This window comes from Ornithorhynchus anatinus, chromosome X3, assembly GCF_004115215.2.
Source record: "Ornithorhynchus anatinus isolate Pmale09 chromosome X3, mOrnAna1.pri.v4, whole genome shotgun sequence".
NCBI classification, from domain to species: domain Eukaryota; kingdom Metazoa; phylum Chordata; class Mammalia; order Monotremata; family Ornithorhynchidae; genus Ornithorhynchus; species Ornithorhynchus anatinus.
Genome location: NC_041751.1, coordinates 18,472,004 through 18,495,990, shown reverse-complemented (window position 1 = coordinate 18,495,990; position 23,987 = coordinate 18,472,004). Strand labels below are relative to the sequence as shown.

General features: G+C 51.6%; 1 protein-coding gene across 1 annotated transcript; it reads left to right on the top strand.

Moving 5' to 3' along the window:
* Positions 1-16,262: 16,262 nt before the first annotated feature.
* Positions 16,263-22,995, top strand: FOXF2 (forkhead box F2; the record flags this gene model as incomplete). Its single annotated transcript, XM_029053613.1, has 3 exons — positions 16,263-17,179; positions 17,303-17,601; positions 22,072-22,995. Coding segments are annotated over 3 exons (1,383 nt in total), but the record flags the coding sequence as incomplete, so codon positions are not given.
* Positions 22,996-23,987: the final 992 nt, after the last annotated feature.

Genomic DNA, 23,987 nt, shown 5'->3' with positions numbered 1-23,987 from the left:
TCATCCTGACTACATTATTGTAAACATTTATATGCCTGTCTCCTCCATGTGCAAGTTGCTCACCGGCAGGGACTGGACCTCGTGCTTCTGTTGTATTTTCCCAAGTGCTTAGTACTTAGTACAGTGCATTGCACCTAGTGGGCATTCAATAAATACCATTATTACATCTACTACTACTATTATTACATGCCCCAAATCAATCTGTGGTATTTATTGAGCAGTTAACATGTGCAGAGCACTGAACTAAGCATTTGGGAAAGTACATTACAATAGAGTTGGTAGACACAATCCCTCCCTAAAGGGAGTTTACCGTTTGCAGGGCACAGAATCAATTATAGATAGGAGAAATAGTGGAGAATAAGGATATCTACAAATAGCTAAACACAACTCATCTAGGGAGAGCAGCAATCAACAAAGAGAGCAGAGAGTTGTTTTTATCCCTTGTCACCCTCTTGTAATGGGATTGCCTGGCTGCTCATAAAAACCACCTTGCAGACATAGCTAAAATCCAATATATTTGCACAAACCAGGTTTTCTACAATCTGCATGAAATTCTCATAATCCACAGAAAGAATGACTTGGAATAGGAAGAAAGCGGGAACGTTGAAGACGGGGAAAACTCCAAAGAACATTTTATAGTCAGGTTTATAATAGAAAGTTGGGGGGTTTGTTTAGCCTAGAGGTATGCTTGCTAATAAAAGTGCTGGCAAACCTGCTGTGTATAAGTGCCCTGGCCTATGATGTCAGAATTCATTATGCACACAGGGGCTATTTACTGCCTTGTAAACTTGCAGACAAGGAAATTGTTGCTGAAATATGGTTTCAAAAGTTTAAAAGCAACTTTTCTATTGACAAATCCATACAAGCCATCAAATCCACCTCTCACAGCATTTTCCTGAGAACGGAAAAATCATATGTCGGGAGTTGTAAACACCTTTCCACCCTGGTTCTACTATGAATATATAATATACCACATCTGGGCAGGGTGTGGATTTTGTCGGCTATATACATGGGGTAGGTGTGTGTGTCTGTCTCTGGGGAAAAGAATGTTTGTCATGTGCCATTTGCATATTAATTTCCTCGATTTGGACTCAGACAGAACCACCTAAAGTTCATCAATAGGACAGGACTGCTTGGAAAATGTAAAAGATGGATTGATGCATCTGCTTAAACACATGGTACTGTAAAAAATGTAGCCAGTCCTTCTCACACTACATTGTACAATTTTGGGGGGTGCTGCATAGTCTCCTGGAAACAGCAGAGGGCTGTTAGATGAAGCAAAATCTAGCCATTGGCTGACTGTCTTTTATTTATACAGTGATGTGGGAGAAGGAAGGAGACAAGAAAGTCAGCATTTACCTTTTAAGCAGTGTGGCCTAGTAGAAAGAGCACAGGAATAGGAATAATTCGTCTATAATTTATTTTAATGTCTGTTTTCTCCTACTAAATTGCAAGCTCACTGAGGCCAGAGATCATGACTAACCAAATCTACTGTATTGCACTCGCCCAAGCACTTATTAGTACAGTACTCTGCACACAGTAAGTGCTGAATAAATACCAGTGGTTGATAAAATGATCGATCGGGAAATCTGTGTTCTAATCCCAGCTCTGCCACTCGCCTGCTGAGATATTAGGCAAGTCACTTTGCTTTTCTGTGCCTCAGTTTCCTCAGCTGTAACATGGAGATTAAACCTCTGAGCCCCATGTGGAACAGGAACTGCTTTCTATTTGATGATGTTGATTTCACTCCAGGGCTTAACACGGAATATGCGCTCAACAAATGTTGCTGTTATTATTACTATTACAATTATCAGTATTATCTTTGAGCTGCTGGCCAGAGGGGCCAAAGTTTGTCAGGAAGAAATAATTAACCTGTTACAGAGAGGATTCCCCAGCTGTCGAACACAGGGCTCGGGACTTCAGAGGCCCTCTAAGAGTAAGCCTCCCAGGCTAATTTTTCCTTACCTGAAGGGTAAGTTTGGGATTTCTAAACACCAGTAGGACACAGCTCTTTCGGAACACAGATAATAAAACAATCTCTTCCCACACCATTTCCCTACCCCTAATCTCCTTGCTGTCTCACCCTGCCCTCAATAAGCAGTACACTTCAGCATTACCCTACCTTCTGAGAAGTGCCAAGAGTAGACTTTTTTGTTGTTGCTTTTCCGTTTTAGGAAAGTCCTCTCCTTTGGGAATACCACCAATGCACACAGGAATACTTGGAGCCCAGCTCTTCAATCGGAACAGATTACCCAAAGTGAACAAATGTGCAGCCTGGAAAATGCTGTCAGCTTCTTAAATACCTAACATATTTCAGCTCTGGTGAGCTGGACCCAAGAAGAGAATTTGGCTCTTGTCATAGCTAGTGGTTTGCCTTTTTATTCCATGAATTAGAGACAGCTGCATCGCTCATTGATTTGGGTTACACGAGCTGCAGCACAACTTGAGTCTTCCTGGCCAGGAATAGACAAAATTGAATGAAAATTGAATTTAATTGAAATTATTAGCATTAGAAGTGAAGAAAAATCACCAAAATGAGGTTTTAGAAAATCAGATATGTTCAAAACAAGACACCCGAATATTTTTTACAACTGCCCCCAGGATCAGCTCCAGAGGCCTGGGTTTTGGCTTGAGTGATGAGGGAGAGGAGCACTGGGTAGTAAAATCTGTGATGAAAAGAGGGAGGGAGGGAAGAATTGAGCTCAAGCCTGTTAAGTTTATGTGAACGGTTTATATTAATTAAACCGGGCAGGTGTTTACACATGTGGAAAATGCAGAGTGAGAGGAAGTGACCTCCTTTGGAGGTAGATTGTCACAACAACCCAGAGGCAAATGAAGAAAAACACTCATGACCTGGCACTCTGAGCAACTTGCCCTTACTTCCATTTCCTTCTTCCTCAGTTTACCAACTTCATCCAAACAGCAGAACTTGAGATGTATAAGAAGAATGACTATTTCTAATTAGAGTTATACTGAAAGAGCCTTCAGTCTGACTGGAGGGGCTCCTAGTGGTAAATGCACTTTCCTGTTAGCAGATCTGGTTTCTGATCCCACTCTGTCACTTGCCTGTTGTGTGACCTCAGACAAGTCACTTAATTTCTCTGTGCCTGTTTCCTCATCCATAAAATGAGGATTACGTACCCATTCTCCTCCTCACTGGAGCTGGAAGCCCTATGTGAGACAGAATGTGCCTGATCTGAGTATCTCATGTCTACCAGAGCATTTAGCACAATGCTTGGTACATCGAAGGGACTTAAAAAATATCATCACTTGGGTTAAAACAGTGAGGATCCACAGGCACTTCCTGACAGATTAGTTATTTTGCTTGTCAGAGAAGAAAGCCTCCAGAAATTCTTGAGTGGGTTGCAATGATCTAAACACAAAAGACTCGTTCCTTGATTCATTTTCTTTCCTCTGACAGCCCAAAGAATGAACATTTAGTTTTTCCAAGTGCCACGTGTAATTGGGTCAGTTCAATGGATGCTGAAGCAATCTTATTCAACCTTTTCCACTGCCTCTAACTCCCTCTCAAGGCAACTCTCCAGACCACCTCTCTCCCCACACTGATAGCCTGCTTGCAAAAATCAATCAATCAATCGTATTTATTGAGCGCTTACTGTGTTCAGAGCAATGTCCTTTTCCAGAGGGCAACCCCCAAATATACCTCAAATATCTGTTGCTTTAACATTCAATCACATTTCTGTTTATTCCATTTATTTGTTCATTTGTAACTTACTTTTGCTCTATTGTATTGGCGTTTCTACTCTTGTCCACAGAGTACGGAACCAATTTTTGTCTCTCATCAGATAGAAAGTTCCTGAGGAGGTGGGGATCCTAGTTGTCTACTTTTACTGTGCTTCCCAAGTACCTAGTATAAGCCTGGCTCACAGCATGTCCTCAGGACAGCCCTCTGTAATAATAATAATAACTGTGGCATTTGCTAATTGCTTACTATGTATCCGGCATTGTTCTAAGCACTGGGGTTGGATACGAGCAAATCAGGGTGGGCACAGTCCCTGTCCCACCTTGAGCTCCCAGTCTCAATCCCCATTTTACAGATGAGGGAACTGAGGCACAGATTAGTGAAGTGACTTGCCCAAGGTCACACAGTAGACAAGTGGTGGAGCTGGGATTAGAACCCATGACCTTTTGGCTCCCAGGCCCGTGCTCTAGACACTATGCCATGCTGCTTCTCTTGGAGAGAAGTGGGCAGCAAGGACTTCACAGCTTGGGCAAACCAGGAGAGCAAAATAGCAGCCGTGACCATGTGACTCCCTACCCAAGCCATCTCTGTGGCCTTGCAAGAAGCCCACCAGTGCTGGGATGACTCCATGGTGTCCTGCAGAGGCACACCTGGAGAGGAGTGGTATCATAGGTTTCTATCTCCCCTGCTTGGGCCAGGGCCTTGGGGATGTGCAAGTGGCCAGAGAGCAGTGCTATCCTGGATCCTTCAGTCTCTAATGACCCTCTAGACTATAAACACATTGTGGGCAGGGAATGTGTCTGTTATATTGTTGTATTGTACTCTCCCAAGCGCTTAGTACAGTGCCCTGCAAATACCATCGACTGATTGGTCTCTACCTGGGTTAGTGGAGGGGAGAGGGAAAGAGAGGAGAGAGCAGGAGTTGGAGGGTTGGAGAACTCTTTGGAATCATGTATCATAGTATTTACTGACCACCTACTGTGTGCAAAGAACTAGGAACTTGAGCAAGTACAATAAAAGGAAGGCACTGTTCCTGGCCTTAAAGAACCTACTGTCTAATGGAGAAGATAAGCAGGCATTACTTGCATTCATGAAAAAGGAACAAGAATGAAAGCATAGGTATAACTGCCAAGGGTATAGAAACATGAATAATTATTAATATGTAATTAAATAAGCCTTTCTGAAGGGGGAGGGGCCGGGTGGGAGGGGGAGAGGAAGGGCTTCCATGCCCCAACGCCAGACCCTAAGAGTCCTGAGCCTGAAGATGAGTCGACCGGGGGGTGGCTGTGCAATATCTGGAGAGAAGACGGTGGGAGACAGCTGTAACTTTCCTCCCGGAAAGAAACCGGAGCCAAGCATGGATTGGCCCGACCCGTTCACTCTGCAAACTGCTTGAGGGATGTGAACGAGAGGATTTAAGGGGGTGGGCGCGCGAGGAACGAAAAGAAAATTACTCTTTGGAAAAGCCTGAGTGCAAACCATCCACCGAAGCCTCCACTTGAGAAATTTGCGTGGCACGAGCTGCTGAACTGGGGGAGGAGACGTTCGGTAAAGATTGTCGACCAAATTAGGGAAGAAATGCCTGCTCGCCGAGGGAAATCAGACTTTTGGGGAAGAAAATATTGTAGGGATGATCCTTTTCCTCCTTTTAAAAAGTCACCAGAGACATCGCTTTCCTTTTCTTTCTTGGAAAAGATGTTTCCTTATGAATACACAACTATGTCTCAGGAAGTCAGCGCTATTGCTACGCGCAGAAGGACAAAAAGAGAGAGGGAAAGAAAATATCCGGGGTGACTGCCTCTTTGCCAAACTCTTTCCTTCCTCTTATCCATTTTGTAAAACCTCTAGTTCTCGTTCCATATCCTCCCTGCCTTCCTTTCTTTTTTCTAAAATGCATAACCTCTTCCCTCCCTAGCACCCCGAGGTCGCCCAGCCCGTTCCATCTGGGGGTCCGCAGAAAGGGAAGGAGGGCGCCGGCCTCTCCAGTCGATGGGGCCGGGGATTTCTTCAAACAGGACTCGGGTTTCAGAAGAAGCTACTTTTCCTGACTCCCCTTCCCGCTGCAGGTAGCAGGAGGCCCTACAGTCAGTCCAGAGTCAGAACCAGTCAAATAGTCAAGCGCATGTGGTGTGCAGAGCACTATATTAAGTGCTTGACGAGTGCAATATAACAAAGTTGGTAGGCACGTTCCCTGCCCTCAAGTAACTTGCTGAAGACCGGCTCTGCCTGCTGGGATTATGGTATCTGTGAGTGCAGGTTTCTGGCTCAAGAGTCTGCGAGGAGACTAGCCCACCATGGCTTAGTGGAAAGAGCACAGGCTTGGGAGTCAAAGGATGTGGGTTCTAATCCTGACTCCGACACTTGTCTGCTGTGTGACCTTGAACAAGACACTGAACTTCTCTGTGCCTCAGTTACTTCATCTATAAAATGGGGATTAAGACTGTGAGCCCCACGTGGGACAACCTGATAACCTTGTATTTACACCAGAGCTTAGAACAGTGCTTGGCACATAGTAAACGCTTAACAAATACCATAAATGATTATTATTAGCCCCTCAGGAATCCTGAAAAATTGCGGGCAAACGTGGCCTCCAGGTCATGGCTCTCAGCACAGCATCAGCCCTGGGCTGCAGTGACAGCCCATAAATGGGTCCTGCCTACTTAGAACACCGTCGTGCACTGCACATCTCCCTGCCTATTTGCTCATCACACCCTATGCCCCTGTGAAAACCCGCCGGGCAGGGATGAGGGAGTGCGAGTGACGTCGCTCCCACCAAAGACATTATAGTTAATTCCTCCGGGCAGGTTTTCGATCCTCAGATGGCAGCCCTTTCCGGACCAGAGGCTCCATCATCATCGGGAGGATGTGGGGAGAGAGGGAGAATGTGAATCTTCCTGGTTTACAACCCTTCCCCTCCGTTTCAAGCCAACTCATTAGTTTCTCCTCTAGAGCAAAAGGTTCCTCGCCCCCTATAACGGGACCTACTTGGGAGGATCACATGTACTAAAAATCTCAATCACAAAATTGCTTCCTTGCTTGTTTTAATAAAAGGGAGGAGAACATTCAGAAAACTAGAACGTCCAGCATGTGGTCGCCCCATGATGCAGAGGTTTGGGAGGGTAGGAATAGAGACTGAGCTGGGGGCAGGGGCAGAGACAGAATGCAGGGTGAAGGGTGGGGGGCTGTTGCTGGGTCTTGGTCTGGTTCCACGGCCCAGACAGGCTGAGAGCAAGCACCGAGCGGGCTGCTCAAGGCTCTTACGCTTCCGCAGAGCCTCTCTACACTCTTCCCGAAGGGATCCGGGCAAAATCGGCCTATTGAAAACTGCTGGGGGCCAAGACTTCTGGGGACAGGGATTGCCTGGCAAATGATGGAAATGCAGGAGGAGGGGGGGGGGGGGGGGGGGAGAGAAAGAGAGAGAGAGAGAGAGAGAGAGAGAGAGAGAGAACGGCCTCTATTCCCGAGAATCTAGCACCACCCAGAGGAATGGATAAGGCAGGGGAAACGAAAAGCCGGGTTACTCTCGCGGGTGGAGACGATGGAGAGCGGGAAGGATACAGTCACAAAGCAGGGATTGTAACGGAGGAGGAGGTGATGGTGGAAGAGGAGGAAGAAAAGGAGGAGAAAGAGGAAGAGGAAGGGAAGAGGAGAAGATGAATAGGAGGAGGAGAAGGAGGAGGAAAACGCAAACTCTAATTTTTGCTGCTGAATTCAGAGAAAAATCCATTATGCACTCTCCTAGCTCACTGCGAGCTCTCATATGCAAGCAAAAACACACATACAAACATCTACCTTCTCCCTTCCCCTCCTCCCCAAGAAAGACCCCCAAATACAGTACGGAATCAGACAGAAGGGTATTTCTGATTTATTTTCCAAGGAATGGGTTGAGAGACTAGGATAGGGCCGGCAGTGCTAGCAGAGCTAATGGCTTCGCGAGGGAGGGGGAAGAAAGCTTGGCCTGGACTTCATATTTCCTAGTGGTCGATGGCTGCTTTGGACTTTGATTATGTAGCTGTTCTCGTTTGAAGTCTTTCCCCGTCCCCTCCCCCCATCCTCCTCCCTCTTCCCCACCCCCACCCTGGTTTGGTGTGTGAGGATTGTGTTTGAAAGGGAGGAAACATATTCCTGAAGTGATGGCTGATGGGTTGTCTAAACCCTTCAGGGACATTTTGTGCGGGGTTGCGAGTCAGCTCATCAATAACGACCCCCGGGAAAGAGAGGAAGGGGCAGGGAAGGGATGAGGGGAATGATGGCCGAGAGAACAGGTCCCTCCTGATGGGTCCCTGGGGAGGAGGGGGACGTGGAAAAGGAAAGAGACTTGGCAGGGGGTTGTCAGTGTCCTTTGGTCGCTTCAGTCCTATAGACATTGGAATTTAGTGGTCGTATTCCGGGTTTGGTGCGGTGCGGACGTGTTGTTCTGTGGGGAGGGTCGGGAGTTGGGATGTGTGTGGTGGGGGGGGGAGGTGGGTGGGAACTTGCCCATCTACCCACTTCCCAGCCACAGGATCTGAATGTGGCAGGAAGGCCTGGGTGGAGGGCAAGAAGGTCGGGAAGCGTGCTGCCGGTCTGGTAACCCTTCTCCCTCTTCCAATTAGCTTTGTAAAGCCCCAGGACTTCGCAGGCTCGGCCTAGCTTGCAGTCCCGCGTCCCTAGAACAAAACAACAGCAGCGGTCATAACAATAATAATAATAATAATGATATTTGTTAAGCGCTTATTTTGTACCAAACACTGTTCTAAGCGTTGGGGTAGATACAAGGTTATCACGTCGTCCCACGTGGGGCTCACAGTCTTAATCCCCATTTTACAGATGAGGTAACTGAGGCACAGAGAAGTTAGGTGACTTGCTCAAATTCACACAGCTGACAAGTGGCAGAGTCGGGATTCGAACCCATGACATTTGACTCCCAAGTCCATGCTCTTTCCACTAAGCCACTCTGAGACGACGGCGACGCCCGTGAGGGTGACATTGTCCAGATCAGAACTGCGTGAGGAAGAAGTGAAAAGCTGAAGGGATCGGGTTGAACCTGGTGCAGGGGACTGGGATGGAGGGGTTTCTCCTTCCCCTGGCCAGCCACAATCCAGAATCACACCATGACCAATCGGGGCCACCAGACATTAACATATATAAATTATGGATTTGTACATAAGTGCAAGGTGATGCAGAAGGGGGTGGGAGGAGAGGAAATGAGAGTTTAGTTAGGAAAGGCCTCTCAGTAGAGATGTGTCTTTAGTAAAACTAGCAAGGGGATCTCATCACCCTCATTCTCATGCTATTACTGGTTTCTGCCCTTGCTTAATTTTGCAGTTATTTTTGCAGTTATTTCACCGGACGGGTCAACTTCTCCAAATTTCCAAGTCCCTGCTAGGGCCATCGTCCTGGATCCTTCTCTCCAACATGTCCATTCCCGTGAGGGAAGAAACCAGCCCCTGGCAAGGGATGGGAGAAAGGAGCTTCTTCTCTAACCCTTATTTATATGCCAGAGATGATGGACGTGGCCTGGCCTGACCTGTCTGTTTCAACCAAGAGAAGGCTCCAATGTGGGGGTGTAAAAACCCACCCTCTCTCGCGCTGGCACTCTTATAAACACACCGACACATGAGTAATAACAGTAACTATGGTACTTATTAGGTACTTACTATGTGCCAAGCACTGAACTGAGCACTGGGACAGATACAAGATTATCAGTTGGACACAGTCCCTGTCCCACGTGGGGCTCACTGTCTAAATAGGAAGAAATAGGAGTTAATCCCCATTTTTCCGATCGTGAGGAACCTGAGGCCCAAGGAAATTGACAACCAAAGTCACATGGCAGACAAGTGGCAGGGCTGGAATTTAGAACCCAGATCCTCTGACTCCCAGGCACTATACTCTTTTCACTAGACCACAATGCTTCTCTAACCTCCACTTCAGTGGACACCCTATTCAAAAAGGGGAGAGAGAGAGAAAGGGGGAAAGGGGAGAGAGAAAAGAGAGAATTTAATCTTTGGTCCCCAAACTTTCACTAAGAAAAAAGCCGGGAGGAAGGATACTGCTCCTCGAGAATTTCTAATGTGGGTCAAACCCTCCCTCACTATAGTGAAAATCTGTTCGCTCCGATTGTTAGGGTATATCCAATACCGTTCTCCTCCTTCTCTTCTTCTTTTCCTCATTCTTTCTCCCTCCCCCACAAGGGCATCTAATCTGTTTTCTCTTATGCCGTTTCCCTGCCCCAGGGCTGATAGAACCTACTTCTCTTCCCGCTCCAGGGATTGACACTCCAGAGTGGAGGAGAAAATAGGGGGCCCGCTGTGCCCCAGGAACCAACACCGGATCGAGGGGTGGGGCGAGAGGCGGGGAGGGGAAGGGGTGAAAAAAAGGAGTAGCGTGGTTTAGAAAGAGCATGAGCCTAGAAGTCAGAGGACCTGGGTTCTAATCCCAATCTGCCACGTGCCTGCTGTGTGACCTTGGGTATGTCACTTAACTTCTCCGGGCCTCAGTTACCTCATCTGTAAAATGAGGATTCAATACCTGTTCTCCCTCCTACTTTGATTGTGAGGTCTGTGTGGATCAGGGACTACGCGTGACCTGATCATATTCTATTTCCCCAGCGTTTAGCACAGTGCTTTAGATACGTAGTATGCGCTTCACAAATACCACAATTATTAGGTCCCCTGCGAGGGGGCTGGTGGAGTGTGCCCTCGATAGAGAACCCAAGCTAGGCCGAGGCGCCGGGCTCCTTTTATTTACCTCAACAGAGGATGCTCGAGGACAAAAGGAACATTTGGACGTCAGAGCCGAATTATATTTTTGGAAGAGCTACGTTTCCTCTTCTGAGAGGAGAGCGAGTGAGCCCCATATCCTGAGCGCAGCGGGAGGGGGTGTTTTGATGCTGCAGGAAGTTCATATAAAGCTGCGAGGAGCACAGGGGCCCGGCTCTCAGAAAAAGTGTACTGCCCTTTCAGCTATTTATTTATTTGGGGTCGGAAGAGGGGGTGAGTGTTTGGGGGGGGGGGGGGGACAGAAGCCAGACAAGTTAAAAAAAAGAAAACCCAGAAAGTCAGACAGACCTCCCGGCGCTACCCCGAGCACCCGGCCAGGAGATGCTAAGATCATGGGCTCGGAGCCGGGGCGGCGCCCCCAGAGCCCCGGGGCCAGGACCTGTCTGAGCCCCCTGGGCCTCCCGCAACCGGGCGGCTCGGTGCGGTTCGGGTTCGCGGCTGCCAGCTGCCCCCCGGGTCTTCACTCCCCATCATAACACCTCCACCAGCTGCTCCGGGACGTCCTTTTTGGGGCGGGGGACAGGGTGAGGAGCGGAGTAGCGGAGTTTTCTCTGCGGGGCGAAGGAGACTAAAGAAGCGGGGCAGGGAAGAAAGATGGAGAAGAGCTAATGACTCGGAGGTTCCGGATCCGTGGGTCAAGAGCCCGAGGGGCAACGCGACATCCGCGCTATAAAGGGGATGAAGTTCAAATTTCCTTCCCACACAAGGCCATTTTCTTCCCCGAAGACCCTGCTCCCTTATTTCTCTGAGACTGAGGGATTATTTCCAGAGCGGAGGTGCGTTTCATGGAGGAGGGGGAGGGTCCTCCCCCAACTCTCTCCCCCAAACTCGCCCTGCCAATCAACCAGTGGTATTTATTGAGCGCTTAACGATGTGCGCAGCACTGTTCTAAGCACTTGGGAGTGTACAAGGCAAGAGAAATTGGCAGACACGTTCCCTGCCCATAATGAGTTTACGATCTTCCAGATATGGCCTCGGGTCTGAGGCTCGTTGGAGAGATTGAGACCCGTAGCGTTGGGGACGGGGTGGGGATGGAAGGTGTTTGTTGTCTGTGTCAATCACTGTCAATCAATGGGAAGCAGCGTGGGTTTAGTGAAAAAAGCACGAGCTTGGGAGTCAGAGGACAAGGGTTCTAATCCCGGCTCCGCCACTTGTCTGCTGTGTGACTTTGGCCAAGCCGCTTAACTTCTCTGTGCCTCAGTTACCTCATCTGTAAAATGGGGATTAAAACTGTGAACTCCACGTGGGACAACCTGATTACCTTGTATCCACCCCAGGGCTTGGAACAGTGCTCGGCATATAGTAAGCGCTTAACAAATACCATAATTATTATTATTTACTGAGCGCTCGTTGTGTGGAGAGCAATGTGCTAAAGGTGTCCAAGTGTCGTCCCTTCCCCTGATCAGAATTGGAATCTCCAGATGCACAAAGAACAACTCTGAGGAGCCGCCAACCTTCTGCTCCACGCGCCCTCACCTTGGCCTTGGCAGATTAGATGGCCCCCGCGAGCCTAGGGACAGGGAAGACCACCGCCAATCCACAGCGCTCAGGAAAATGCCTATAAAAAGCAACATGTCTATGACATAGGCATTTAGAAAGAGGAAGAATCTATCCAAATAAACATTGGGATTGCATGGCTAGTGCCCAAGGTCCCAAGAAGTCAGGAGGTCGGGAGGGTATGTGCGTGTGTGTGTGTGTGTGTGTGTGTCTATGTGGGGGGTGAGAGGGTAGAGAAGAGGGGAAAGGGGGCCTCAGGACGGAGAAAGGACTGCCGCGGCACTTGATGTAAAAGGTTTTTTTTAAAAAATCCTATATTCTTCTCAGCCCCTTTCTACTCCTCTGACATTCAAATCTTTTTTTCAATCGCAGTGAGCTTTGACTCTTTGCGGGTTGGTTTGTTGTTTTTCTTCCAAGTTACTTGAAGCTCACAGAGAAAGTTCACTCTGGCTGATGCTGCTGTACACATTTTCCCTGCCTCTTTCTAAAATGCCCCATTGCGCGATGCTGATGTCCGGGTGCCTCCTCCTAGAGAGGGTTAACAGCGCAACTAAAATCCAGCAGGGTTCAGAGAAAACGTATTTCGAAGGGATTTGTTTGTTATAAACAAAAAGTTACATCTCGGGCCTAACTTAAAACAGCGCTTCTCCTCAGAGGGTGTCCCTAGCGGATCCGGTTGAAATTGGGTTAGGGGCGTAGGGGTGAACCAGGTTGCGGGAAAATAAAATAAGATTCGACAAACGTTAATCCTCCGATTTCATTTCTGGCTTCGGAATCCGATTTGGTCTAAGTCCTTGCACTTGGATACCAAGAAGTACAGGAAATGTGTTAACACTAAAACTGGAACCGCAATAGTGAACTAAGTACTTTCCGAGAATAAAACCAGAGTACAGACCCACACCTGAGCCACCCTAACGCTTAATTTCGGTGCGTTACAGCAGGACAAAAATTTGCGTTCTACTTGGGTTAGGTTCTTCTCAAAGGCAGAGAAGAACACGGCTCCCAGAAGAAATTCCTTTACAAAACGGAAAGAAAGAAGCAGTCTACCTAATTTCTTTCAAATCATAGAGCTTTCCAGGTCGACCTAAATAAAAGTATACACTCTTTGCGGAGGGCGGTAGTTGGGGTGGGGGGGCGGTGTTAAAAACACTAAATACATGTATAAGCACACTTGCAGACACGCGCACGCTCATTTGTTGTTGGTTGGTTTTTTTTTTCTAAGACAGTGAAAGTCGGAGACAGACCACCATCGAAGATGAGGTCCCCCTAAACAATGCAGGGCCATCCTAAACGACGGTATGCGGAACTGCTGCTGCTTATGTTTGAAATGGATGTGTATTCTCTTTCTGAGAACAAAACCTCTTTGCCGGGAATAAAGGGGACACGTTATCACGGGCGCTTTTCCCCAACAAATTTAAGTAAACTGAGAATTGAATAAAGGATCCGAATGGGGTAGATCGTGGTGCTGCTTGGCCTTTTCAGCTGATATATTTATAAAAACACGAACTATAATATTGAAGGGGAGGGGCTAATTAGAATAAATGACTGTCTTTAGATATTTTTAACGTACACAGTCACTGGCAGACGCATTTAGACAAGCAGGAAAAAAGCTTCTAAAGCATCACTGCGCTGGCTCCTTTAGGATTTTGTTTCTTCGCTTAAAAAAGAAACTTTCAGCCCGAAACGCCAGCAGCTTTTAAAAACGGTGTCCCCTACCCTATTCCAAAGTTCCGCTTCCTTCTTCACCAGTCTTCCAACCCTTAGACTTCTTAGAAAACCTATAAGAGTTGGTCCAAGAGGGGTTCAGTGTCATTTTAATTAGACAGCTAGCTAAATCTGTTCTCTAATCTGGCCCGGGGAATAAGCAACTCCATAGCTAAAAGCGGGGGCCGGGAAGCAGAGGGGAGGGAAACCTTGGTGTACCCCCCGCCCCGACCCCCAACTCCCGCTGATTAGGCAGGAAAGGGGTCTAGGTGGAACACAAAATTGAGCTTATTCTCCTCCCTGGGCCCTTCGGACAGCATTGAATTCTCTTCCCTTTAGAGTGGGAGTCACTACCCAGCCCCCTACCCAATCCAAACAGTCGCTATGGAAAGACAGACTTGTTTCTTTTTCTTTAGAAATGTACGGCGAGCTGAATTCGGCTTCGCCGTGTTTTCTTAGCTGATTCTCGGCTACAATCAAGCCATTTTCGGACACATTCCCATGTAGGTACCAGGGGTGCTCTGGAGGAAGCTGTCGACGCCTGTTCAGCTAATTTAGGTTTTCTTTGTCTAATTACTGTGGAGCTTAGGGAAAAGAAGCCGGGCTCAGGGCAGTAAACTGACACTTAGTCTCTGTGTGTGGTATTCAGGCAGAGGTTGATGGAAAAAGCCTGCTTCCACTCAACTGCAGGTCACTGTCTGAGACCCGGTTCCCAGCCCCCCTTCCCTCCCCCACTGTTCTCCTCTCTTCTGCATATCCTCTCACCAGCCTAAGTCAGCAAAGCAGCGACACCCACAGCTCCGCAGAGCCCACAGATAACTCGCCCCTGGTGCCCCTCTGACAGAGCTCACTTCACCTCTCGCCCCGGCTCCTGGCTCTCCCTTCTCTCTTCTCCCACCTACTCCCCCCTTCCCCAAATGCCTTCCACTTGCCCGACTTTCGCGAACTTGGCCTTTCTGGGTGTTCCTGCTTCCCCTATGTCTTTTTCCAGCTTTCCACAAGCCCTCTGCTCAGAGTGAATTTCCTAGCACGTGTAATCCAATAACTCACTGTCAGATCTCGTTAGAAATGATTTCTCCCTGGGACGCATCTTCGTGCAGTGTCTACAGGGATGCCTCTTACCGATTCCGACTCTTGTGGCAGGGAACATGAATCTGTGTGCCGAATACACCACACACCCCATTCCTCGCCCCTGAGTACCGTATTTTCACACCATGGATAAGTCTCATTCCTAACCCGTGATCCAGATACAGTACCTCGCACTGTTCATCCATTATTACTATGCGAAGGCTGAACGTGTGGCGGTGCAAACTGAAGAGTTAAGCAGGAGTTTTCCCACTCCTTACAATGACTCCTTTCCTCCAGATGCTCTGCTCGAATTTCTGCTGAGGAGATTACGCCGGCCCCCTTCATCCCAAATCTCTCCATCCTCTCCAAACCTCATCCATCCTCTGATGGAGAGACGACGCGAGGCCGCGCTCCAGGGAGAAAGGGGCCGGGGCTGGGGGCGGGGGGGGGGGGGCGGCACGTTACCTTCGGAGTCTGTCATGCTGGAGGGTGGCAAGAACTAAAATGGGGCTGCTGGTCGGTGTGCGGGCACATTTTGGAGGTGACAGCTACGGAGGTCTGGGGCGGCCGGGGCGCCGCAGCACCTTCTGACCAGAAGCCTAGCGGACAGAATCTCGGGGGAAAGGTTTCTGGTTTCTGGGGTGGGGTGGGGGGGGGGGCGGCTGCGGCTGCTGCTGATTTCTTGGATGGATTCGGGGGGCTGAGGGAAAAGAAAAAGATTTCAGAAACGGATAGACGGCAGGGTTTTCTTTGGCTGATGAGACTTTAGGCGGAACTTTGAGGAGCTCTGCGCTTCTTCTACTTAAGGGATTGGGCGGGGGGGGGGGGGGGGGGGAACGACAGAGAGAGATAGGTAGAGAGAGAGGGAAGAAGGGAAGGAAGGAAAGAGAGAAATCGAGGAAGGAGGGAGACAGGGAGGAGGGGGGCAGAGACCAGGTGGGCGGGGGGAATTCCGCTTGCAGCAAGGGAGAGCGAGCCCTCCCGGCGGCGGGGCAGAGTGCACAAGGGAAAAGGGAGGAGGAGGTGGGGTAGGGTGGGGTGGGGGGAGAGAGAAAGGGAGAAGAGGGAGGGAGGGAGGGACTGGGGAAGGAAGAGAGAAGGAGCGAGCCAGAAGGCGTGGAGTGTCTCGGGTTGGGCGGTGGGCGCCGGTGGCGGTCGCGGCCGGGCGGCCGGGCTCGGTGGCTCGGGGCTGCGGAAGGCGGAGCGCAGCGGGCGGCGCGGAGGGTCCGCCGGGTCCGGGAGGGATGCGCCGGCCGCTGCCGGCAGCCCCCCGCCGCCGCCGCCGCCGCCGCCGCCGCCGGGACCCCCGGAGGCCCTGAGGGGCCCGGCCGCGGCCGTCCAGGCTGCCCGGCTCGGCGGCGGGAGACGGGGCGCGCTCGGCCCCAGCCCGCGCCCTCCCTGCCCCCGCCCCCGCCCCTCCCCGCCCCCGCCCCCCGCTCCCTCCCCTCCGCCAGATGACCACCGCCAGCGGCCAGCAGCAGCAGCAGCAGCAGCAGCAGCAGCAGCCGCCGCCGCCGCCGCCGCCGCCGCCTCCGCCGCCCCCGCCGGCTCCTCCGCGCCGCCCTCGCAGCCCGGCTCCCGGGGCGCTCCGCTCGGCCTTGATGAACCAGCCGCCCCTCTCCTCCTCGTCCTCGGCCTCGTCCTCCGCCGCCGCCCTGGAGGCCTCGTCCTCGTCCTCGTCCTCGTCCTCGTCCGCCTCCTCGTCCTCGTCCACCTCGTCCACCTCCTCCGCGCCCTCGACCTCGTCCTCCTCGTCCAGCGCATCCTCCGCCTGCAAGGGGGCCGGCGGCGGGGGCGGGGGCGGGGGCGGGGGCGGGGGCAAGAAGGCCACCTCGGGGCTGCGGCGGCCCGAAAAGCCCCCCTACTCCTACATCGCCCTGATCGTCATGGCCATCCAGAGCTCGCCCAGCAAGCGGCTGACCCTCAGCGAGATCTACCAGTTCCTGCAGGCCCGCTTCCCCTTCTTCCGCGGCTCCTACCAAGGCTGGAAGAACTCGGTGCGCCACAACCTCTCGCTCAACGAGTGCTTCATCAAGCTGCCCAAGGGCCTCGGCCGCCCGGGCAAGGGCCACTACTGGACCATCGACCCGGCCAGCGAGTTCATGTTCGAGGAGGGCTCGTTCCGCCGCCGGCCCCGCGGCTTCAGGAGGAAGTGCCAGGCGCTGAAGCCCGTCTACCACCGCATGGTCAGCGGGCTGGGCTTCGGCGCCTCCCTGCTGCCGCAGCCCTTCGACTTCCAGCCGGCGCCCTCGGCCCCGCTCGGCTGCCCCGCCCAGGGAGGCTACGCGGGGCTCGACGTGATGCCCGGACCCTACGACGCCGGCGGCCCCGGACACCCGCACCACCACGCTCCGCACCACCACCACCACCACCACCACCACCACCACCACGTCCCGCACGCGTCCCCCAACCCGGGCTCCACCTACGTGGCCGGCTGCCCCGGGCCCGCCGCCGCCGCCGGGGGAGCCTCGGGGGCGCCGCCGGGGAGCGCCGGCGGAGGAGGAGGAGCGGGAGCGGGAGCGGGAGCGGGAGGAGCGGGAGCGGCAGCGGGAGGAGCGGGAGCGGGAGGAGCGGGAGGGGGAGCCGGCGGAGGAGGAGCCGGCGGAGGAGGGGGCGAGTACGGGCCGGACAGCAGCAGCAGTCCCGTGCCCTCGTCGCCGGCCCTGGCGAGCGCCATCGACTGCCACTCGCCCTACCCGAGCCCCGCGGCGCACTGGAGCTCGCCCGGCGCCTCCCCCTACCTCAAGCAGCCCCCCGCCCTGCCTCCCGGCGGCAACCCCCCCGCCCCCGCCGCCCTCCACTCCGGCATGGCCTCCTACTCCCTGGACCAGAGCTACCTGCACCAGAACGGCCGCGATGACCTCTCAGGTAACCCGCGGACCGGAGCCACCCGAGGCGGGACGTGGAGGTGGCAGCTGCCCGGCGGGAGGGGAGGGGAGGGGCCGCGGACCGGGTCCGGTCGGGGGCAGTCCGGGAGGGCCGCCGCTCTCCGTCCGGCGAGCTCCGCAGAGAGAAACCCCTGCGGGCCGAGCGAGCCAATGTCCAAGGGGAAGGCGGTCCGGGAGACGCGCGGGGGTCGCGGGGAGGAGGGTAGAGTGGGGATGGGTCTCGTGTGAGAGAGTCTCTGGATCTGTCTGGGCCTTCGTTCTCCCTGTGGTCCTCGTCGGTTGGCTTTGGGTCTGTCCCCAGAGCGCCTCGACCTAGTGGAAAGACCACGGGGCCTGGGAGTCGGAGGATCTGGATTCTAATTCCCGTTAGGCCACTTGCCTGCCGTGTGAACCCGGGCAAGACGCTTCACTTCTCTGGCTTTCAGTTTTCTCATCTGTAAAAGGGGGGGGGGGTAAGATAGCGCTTCTCCCTCCCCCTTAGGCTGGAATCCCCGTGGAGGACGGGGATTCCGTCCCATCCGCCAATATTGGATCTATCCCAGCGCCCGGCACACAGTAAGCGCTTAACATACCTGTTCTCCCTCCACCTTAGACTGGAAGTCCCGTGTAGGACAAGAATTTCATCCGATCGGCCGATATTGTATCTATCCCAGCGCTTGGCAGCCAATAAGCGCTTTAGGTACACCACAGTTATTATTAACAGTCGGACGAGGCACGGGGCCGGGTAGGAGCGTGCAAGGAAGGTCCTGTTAGGAGATAAAGTGGAAGGAGTTAGGGCTGAGGAGGAGGGGGACGGATCGGGTGAGGTAAAAGAATCTGGACCCTCCGGCTTCCGATGGAGCGAACAGACTAGATGCCGAGCGTGGGACGCCGCGGAAAACCCTCGAAAAATCCCTCGGAAGGGAGACCGGCTCCTCGGGGCCTGGCGCCCGCCAGTCCCAGGTCGGGGGCACACATTTGGGGAACGAATCCCCGGGCCTGGCAGGCCCAGGACGCTCGGGAGGGCATGAGAGAGGAATTTCGGGGTCCCCTGCGTTCACGGCAAGGCGCGTGTCCGCGCGAGGAGAGAAGACTTGTGGGGAAAGGTCTCAGTCACCGTTCGGAAACCCCTGCCGGGTGTGCGCAGCCTGCAAAAACCGCTAATCGTTAGGAAGGCGACAGATTAAAGCGGATCTAATATGTCTATAGCCCGAGGAGTAAAATGTGTGGCCATGTGTGCGCACTTTATCCTCTCTCTCTCCTGATTAGAAAATGCTTTTCTATATTAAAAAGTAGAGCGGGAGAGAGAGGGAAAGAGAGGGAGAGAGAGAGAGAGAGAGAGAGAAGATGGGAAGGAAAAACAAGGCACAGAAATGGGTAAAAGACGTTGGGTCCCTTTACGGTGAAAGTTTTCAAATAGTCCCTTTAAATACAGGTCTCGGGGTTAACTAAACAGAGACAGTCTGAAAGGGACCACACCGAAGAGGATTTTAGCCTGAATTAACCCTCAGAAGAGAGGGGGCTTGTTCGATTTTATGAAAATTTCAATAAGTAACAATTAAAAAAAAATCCTTTCTGGGCACTTGTCACTCACTCCCTCCTAGCCCCTACCCCCTCCACACAGACAGACACAGACACACACCCCCCTCATCTTTCCCTTAGCCCCCGACATCCTCTTTCTCCGCTTTAACCCGAGTCAGGCCGCGGAGTGGCCAAGCTCGTGTTGTCCCCTGCCAGACTCTTCGAATGACTTCCCTGGCCCAATCCGAACCTCCGACGCGCAGACCCCGAAGGGCAGTTTACAAGGAAAGGGGGCGGCGGGGAGGTTAGTCTAACTGCCCTTTCAGCGAAGCCGGCCCCAACCCTCCGCGGGACGGGAATCTCGACGCCCAAAAGAGAGGGAGGGGGTCCCGGGTGGTCCGGGCCGCGCTGGGGAAGAGGAGGGAGGCTCCCCGCGGTCGCTTCTACCTGGGCGAGGGGTTAGGAGGGAGGACTGCCCGGCCGAGGAGGCCCCATTCGCGGCTTGGACTTTCCCCCACCAGAGCGCCTTTTCCGTGGCCGTCGCCTCCTCTCCCCTAACGCCCCACCGTCCTTGCCTCCCTCCGACCTCCCCCTGCCCCCGATCGGCCTCTCCCGTCTCCCCGGAGTAGCCTCGAACTCTCCGGCCGCCCCTGAGAACCGGGAAACCCTGCTTTGCGCGTCCGAGGAGCGAGAGGCTCGGACGGAGAGGACGGTCAGATGGACGCCGCCCTCCCCGAGCTTCCTCCGGGTTGCCCTGGGGCCGGGTCGGAGGTGCCGATGGCGACCACCTCCCTCCCTCCCCCCCCCCCCCACTTCTCAGCATAGTCCAGACAGGATCCGCACAGGGTTCCGACAGGGACAAGGCAAAGCCGGCCAGACCTGAGTAGTCGTAATAATAATAATAAATGATAATGGTATCTGTTAAGCGCTTACTATGCGCCAAGACTGTTCTAAGCTCTGGGGGTAGATACAAAGTAATCAGATTATCCCCCGTGGGGCTCACAGTCTTAATCCCCATTTTACAGATGGGGTAACTGAGGCACAGTTAAGTGACTGCCCAAGGTCATACTTTCATTCAATCGTATTTATTAAGCGCTTACTGTGTACAGAACACGGTACTAAACGCTCGGAAAGTACAACTCAGCAATAAAGAGAGACAATCCCTGCCCACACCGCGTTTACAATCTAGAAGGTCACACAGCCAGAAGTGGCGGAGCCGGGATTAGAACCCACGTCCTCTGACTCCCAAGCCCGTGCTCTTGCCCCTAAGGCACACTGCTTGAAGCAAAGCAACTGAACAACAGCTGCAACCACAGAGATTTAGAGCAGGCATCCGTCCCGCGTCCTCCCGCTCCCTGGGACCCCGGAGTGACACCAGATGTCAGCCCCACTTCTGCCCCATCCCTCATCCGGAACCCCCCGATTCCGAGCAGCACCAAACTGCGATTCGGAAATTTGGATACCTTGGATACCTTGGATACAAAAGTGGTTAGTGACATTTAGCGCCATGATATGAGTATTTCTTCACGCAGATTACCCGGGTAAATCACGGTGGCGTCGACTTGGGCCCGTGATTCCATTGCCCTTCTTCGCAGGCTTGCATGCGGGACTTCAGCCGGAGGGGTTTCCAGGAAACTAGAAAAATACCTTGAAAAATCCGGTTTCTTAAAAACGAGTCAACCTCCACAGGGCCCCCTGAGCAGTACGGGCCAAGAGCCTTCGAGTTTGGGGTGTAGTAGTATGGTGGCACCAGATACTGGGGTCCCAGTCGCTTTCTCCCTGCCCTAGAGACCTTGGACCCAAGAATAAGGACAGGGAGATTAAAAACACAGAACTTCATCTCCTATAGGCTTGCGGAAACATTTTTGACACATTATTAAACCGTGCTAACTGATTGAACCGGGCCATAATGCACTGGGAGGGTTTATTGTCAGCATACCAAACGGATTATTAGAAAAGACCAAGGCAATCCACGAGAAGAGCGACTTTCAAATCTCTCGCCAAAGACTGAAGGGGAGGAAACCTGATTATACCGGGAAAAGGACAAAGCCGAAATTCTCTCGGATCCCGGTGGGATCCAGAGGATGATTTCCTCCCGGGTCTGGGGTGAGTAATAGGAAAACAAAGTGTCAAACTGGTACGTCGAAGTCTGAAGAGTAACCGATGCCAATTGGTCAATTAATCCTATAGAGGATAGTGGATTAGAAAACATAATTCACTATAAATTTATCTCCTGTGATGAGTCTATCAGATACAGAACACTTCGATTCTTTATTCCCATAATCTTATTCACCTTGGTGTGTGCATGTATACATGTTATCAAAAATATCATTTAACCAATTCCCCCAGTGTCACTGAATTCTCAAAATCGCACATAAACAAATACACACATATGCACATGCCTTCACAATGACCTTTGGAAATTTTAGTTTTCTTTCTGTATTTTTTTAATTGCAAACCATCACCTATGCCCTCTTGTTTAAGTAGCAGATAAAGAATATCAGGGTCGCCTGCCCGGAGCTGTGCAACACGAGCTGCTAATTTATCTACAGCAGCAGCCTTCCTGGGCTAAGGGACAACACACACACACACACACACACACACACACATATATATATATATATATATATATATATATATATATATATACAGAGAGCCAGAGGTTTCTCCATAGAAATAGGATTGTGGAGAAAGCATTCAAACATCAAACAAATGTAGAGTCATCCCACAGGGCCTTCTCTTCTTGTGGTGTGTGCATTGTAGATATATATATATATAGTCACTAGAAAAGAGGTTAGACATGAATTTCCCTGTGCCTCCCTATAAAATGCCTTGGGATGTAGGTGTCCCCGCTCTTTTTGCTCTAGGTCCATTCTAGGCCTTTGAATAGAGTCACAACCCATCCCTTCCCATTCATTTCTGAACACACTTTCTTTGTCCCTTCTTTCAGTGGGCCTGCCCCGTTACCAGCACCACTCGTCCCCTGTGTGTGACAGGAAAGATTTCGTCCTCAACTTTAATGGCATTTCCTCCTTTCATCCTTCGGCCAGCGGATCTTATTATCACCATCACCACCATCAGAGTGTCTGCCAGGACATTAAACCTTGTGTCATGTGAATGCATGGAACAACGACTCATGGAAAGGACAATCTGGTGACTGTTTGGTCTGGCGGGTGTCAGAGTCGAGGTATAGGTAGATTCACGAGGCAAAACGTAAGGTGCACTCTACCAGCATGAATAGGATACAAGCCCCTAAGGAAGCGTTGTTTACTCTTGTTTTCTAGCAGTCCTCGCAGGGAATGTTCAGATCCGGTGGAGAAGAGGAAGTCGAAGAGAAAAAGAGGGAAGAAGAGACAATTATTTCCCAATTAGGGAGTTTTAAAACTACCCAGATGAATAGTAAAATCTGTAGGGTTGTATTTTTCATTGCCTTTAAGGACTTGGAGTCAGAGACGGGGATAGTCCGTTATTTTTCTATGAAACTTGAGTGGAAAAATGAAGCTCAACTAAGCACAAAGAATACAAGAAGCCCTGTTTTGTTGTTTGCTGTTGTTGCTGTTGCTGTTTCCGGGTTAATTCGGAGGGCTCTTTTGTTCTTTTCAAATATTATTTTTGGACAACAGTGTCAATCAATGTTAAAAAGAAAGTATTTAGAAATTTCATGTCTAGTTTAAGAAAGTCGATGTTCAGTATTGTGACAATACAACGTTTTTACAAGGTTGTTTTCTACCACCATATTTTTTAAAAAATATTTTAAATGAACTTCGTGTATACTCACACACTATTGCTTGTACTTTTAAAGGGAGGATATATTTGCACTTATGTATACTTTTACAGTTTGCCAAAATATTTTGATGTACATTTTTTTCAATAAAATGTATATAACGAATAATCGCTTTAGAGAGACATTCCGTCCCTCGGAACTCCCCCGGTTGGGGTTGGGGTTCCCCTTTCGCTAGCAGCGGCACTTCGAGGAGACTGGCATTGAAGGGGGTTGTGGTGGAGGGAGAGGGCTGGGGACCAGTGGTCTGGAGTTAATGGGTGGGGGAGGGTGGTGAAGGAAAAGGAGAGAGAGAGAGAAACTGAAATAGAGATTTTCAATCTTTCGTGTCTGACCACGGGACGGCGGGGGAAAGGGACTTAAACGGACCAGGTTTGTGAAGCAGAACTACAGCTTTTTCCTTTTCTTCTTTCTTTTTTAGATGTCAAACCTCGTTTACCATCCCAGCGGGCTTTTCCCCAGTCCCCTTTCTAATCTCCAGTAGGAATGGTAACAAATACCACTTTGACCCTGGAGGGTCTGGCTCAGCCTTTTAGTTGGAAACCCCTCGCTCACGCTCAGGTCATCACCGAGCCCGCGGTCCGCGCTCTGGCTTCGGGTCACACGGGCCCTACCGGAGAGAAGCCCTGCGGAGATCCGACTTCATCCTCCCCTCTTCCCACCCCAACCCCTCCTGGAGCCCCCACTCCCTCCCTCCCGCTTATATGCAGATGCTCAGGTAGGGAGGGAGGCGGGAAATTCCAGCCACAGGAGGAGGAGGAGGAGGAGGGCAAGGAGGAGAAGAATAAGGAGAAGAAAAAGAAGAGGAAGAGAAGAAGAATGAGGAGGAGGAGGAGGAGGAGAAGAAACACGAGGAGAAGGAGGAGAAAAAGGCTCCTCATAGCATCCCAGAGACGCGGATGGGAAGCCTCCACCCCAAGGCCCACTCACCTTGGCCGCGTCTCCCTCCGTCCTGCGGGGCCCCCCAGGACCTTCCTCCACTGCGGGGACCACCCCGGGAAACTCACCCAGAGACGACCCCTCCTTTCCCCAGCAGCATCCCCACAGCCTCCCTTTCTTTCCCTCGCTGCCCTCGTCGTTACCCG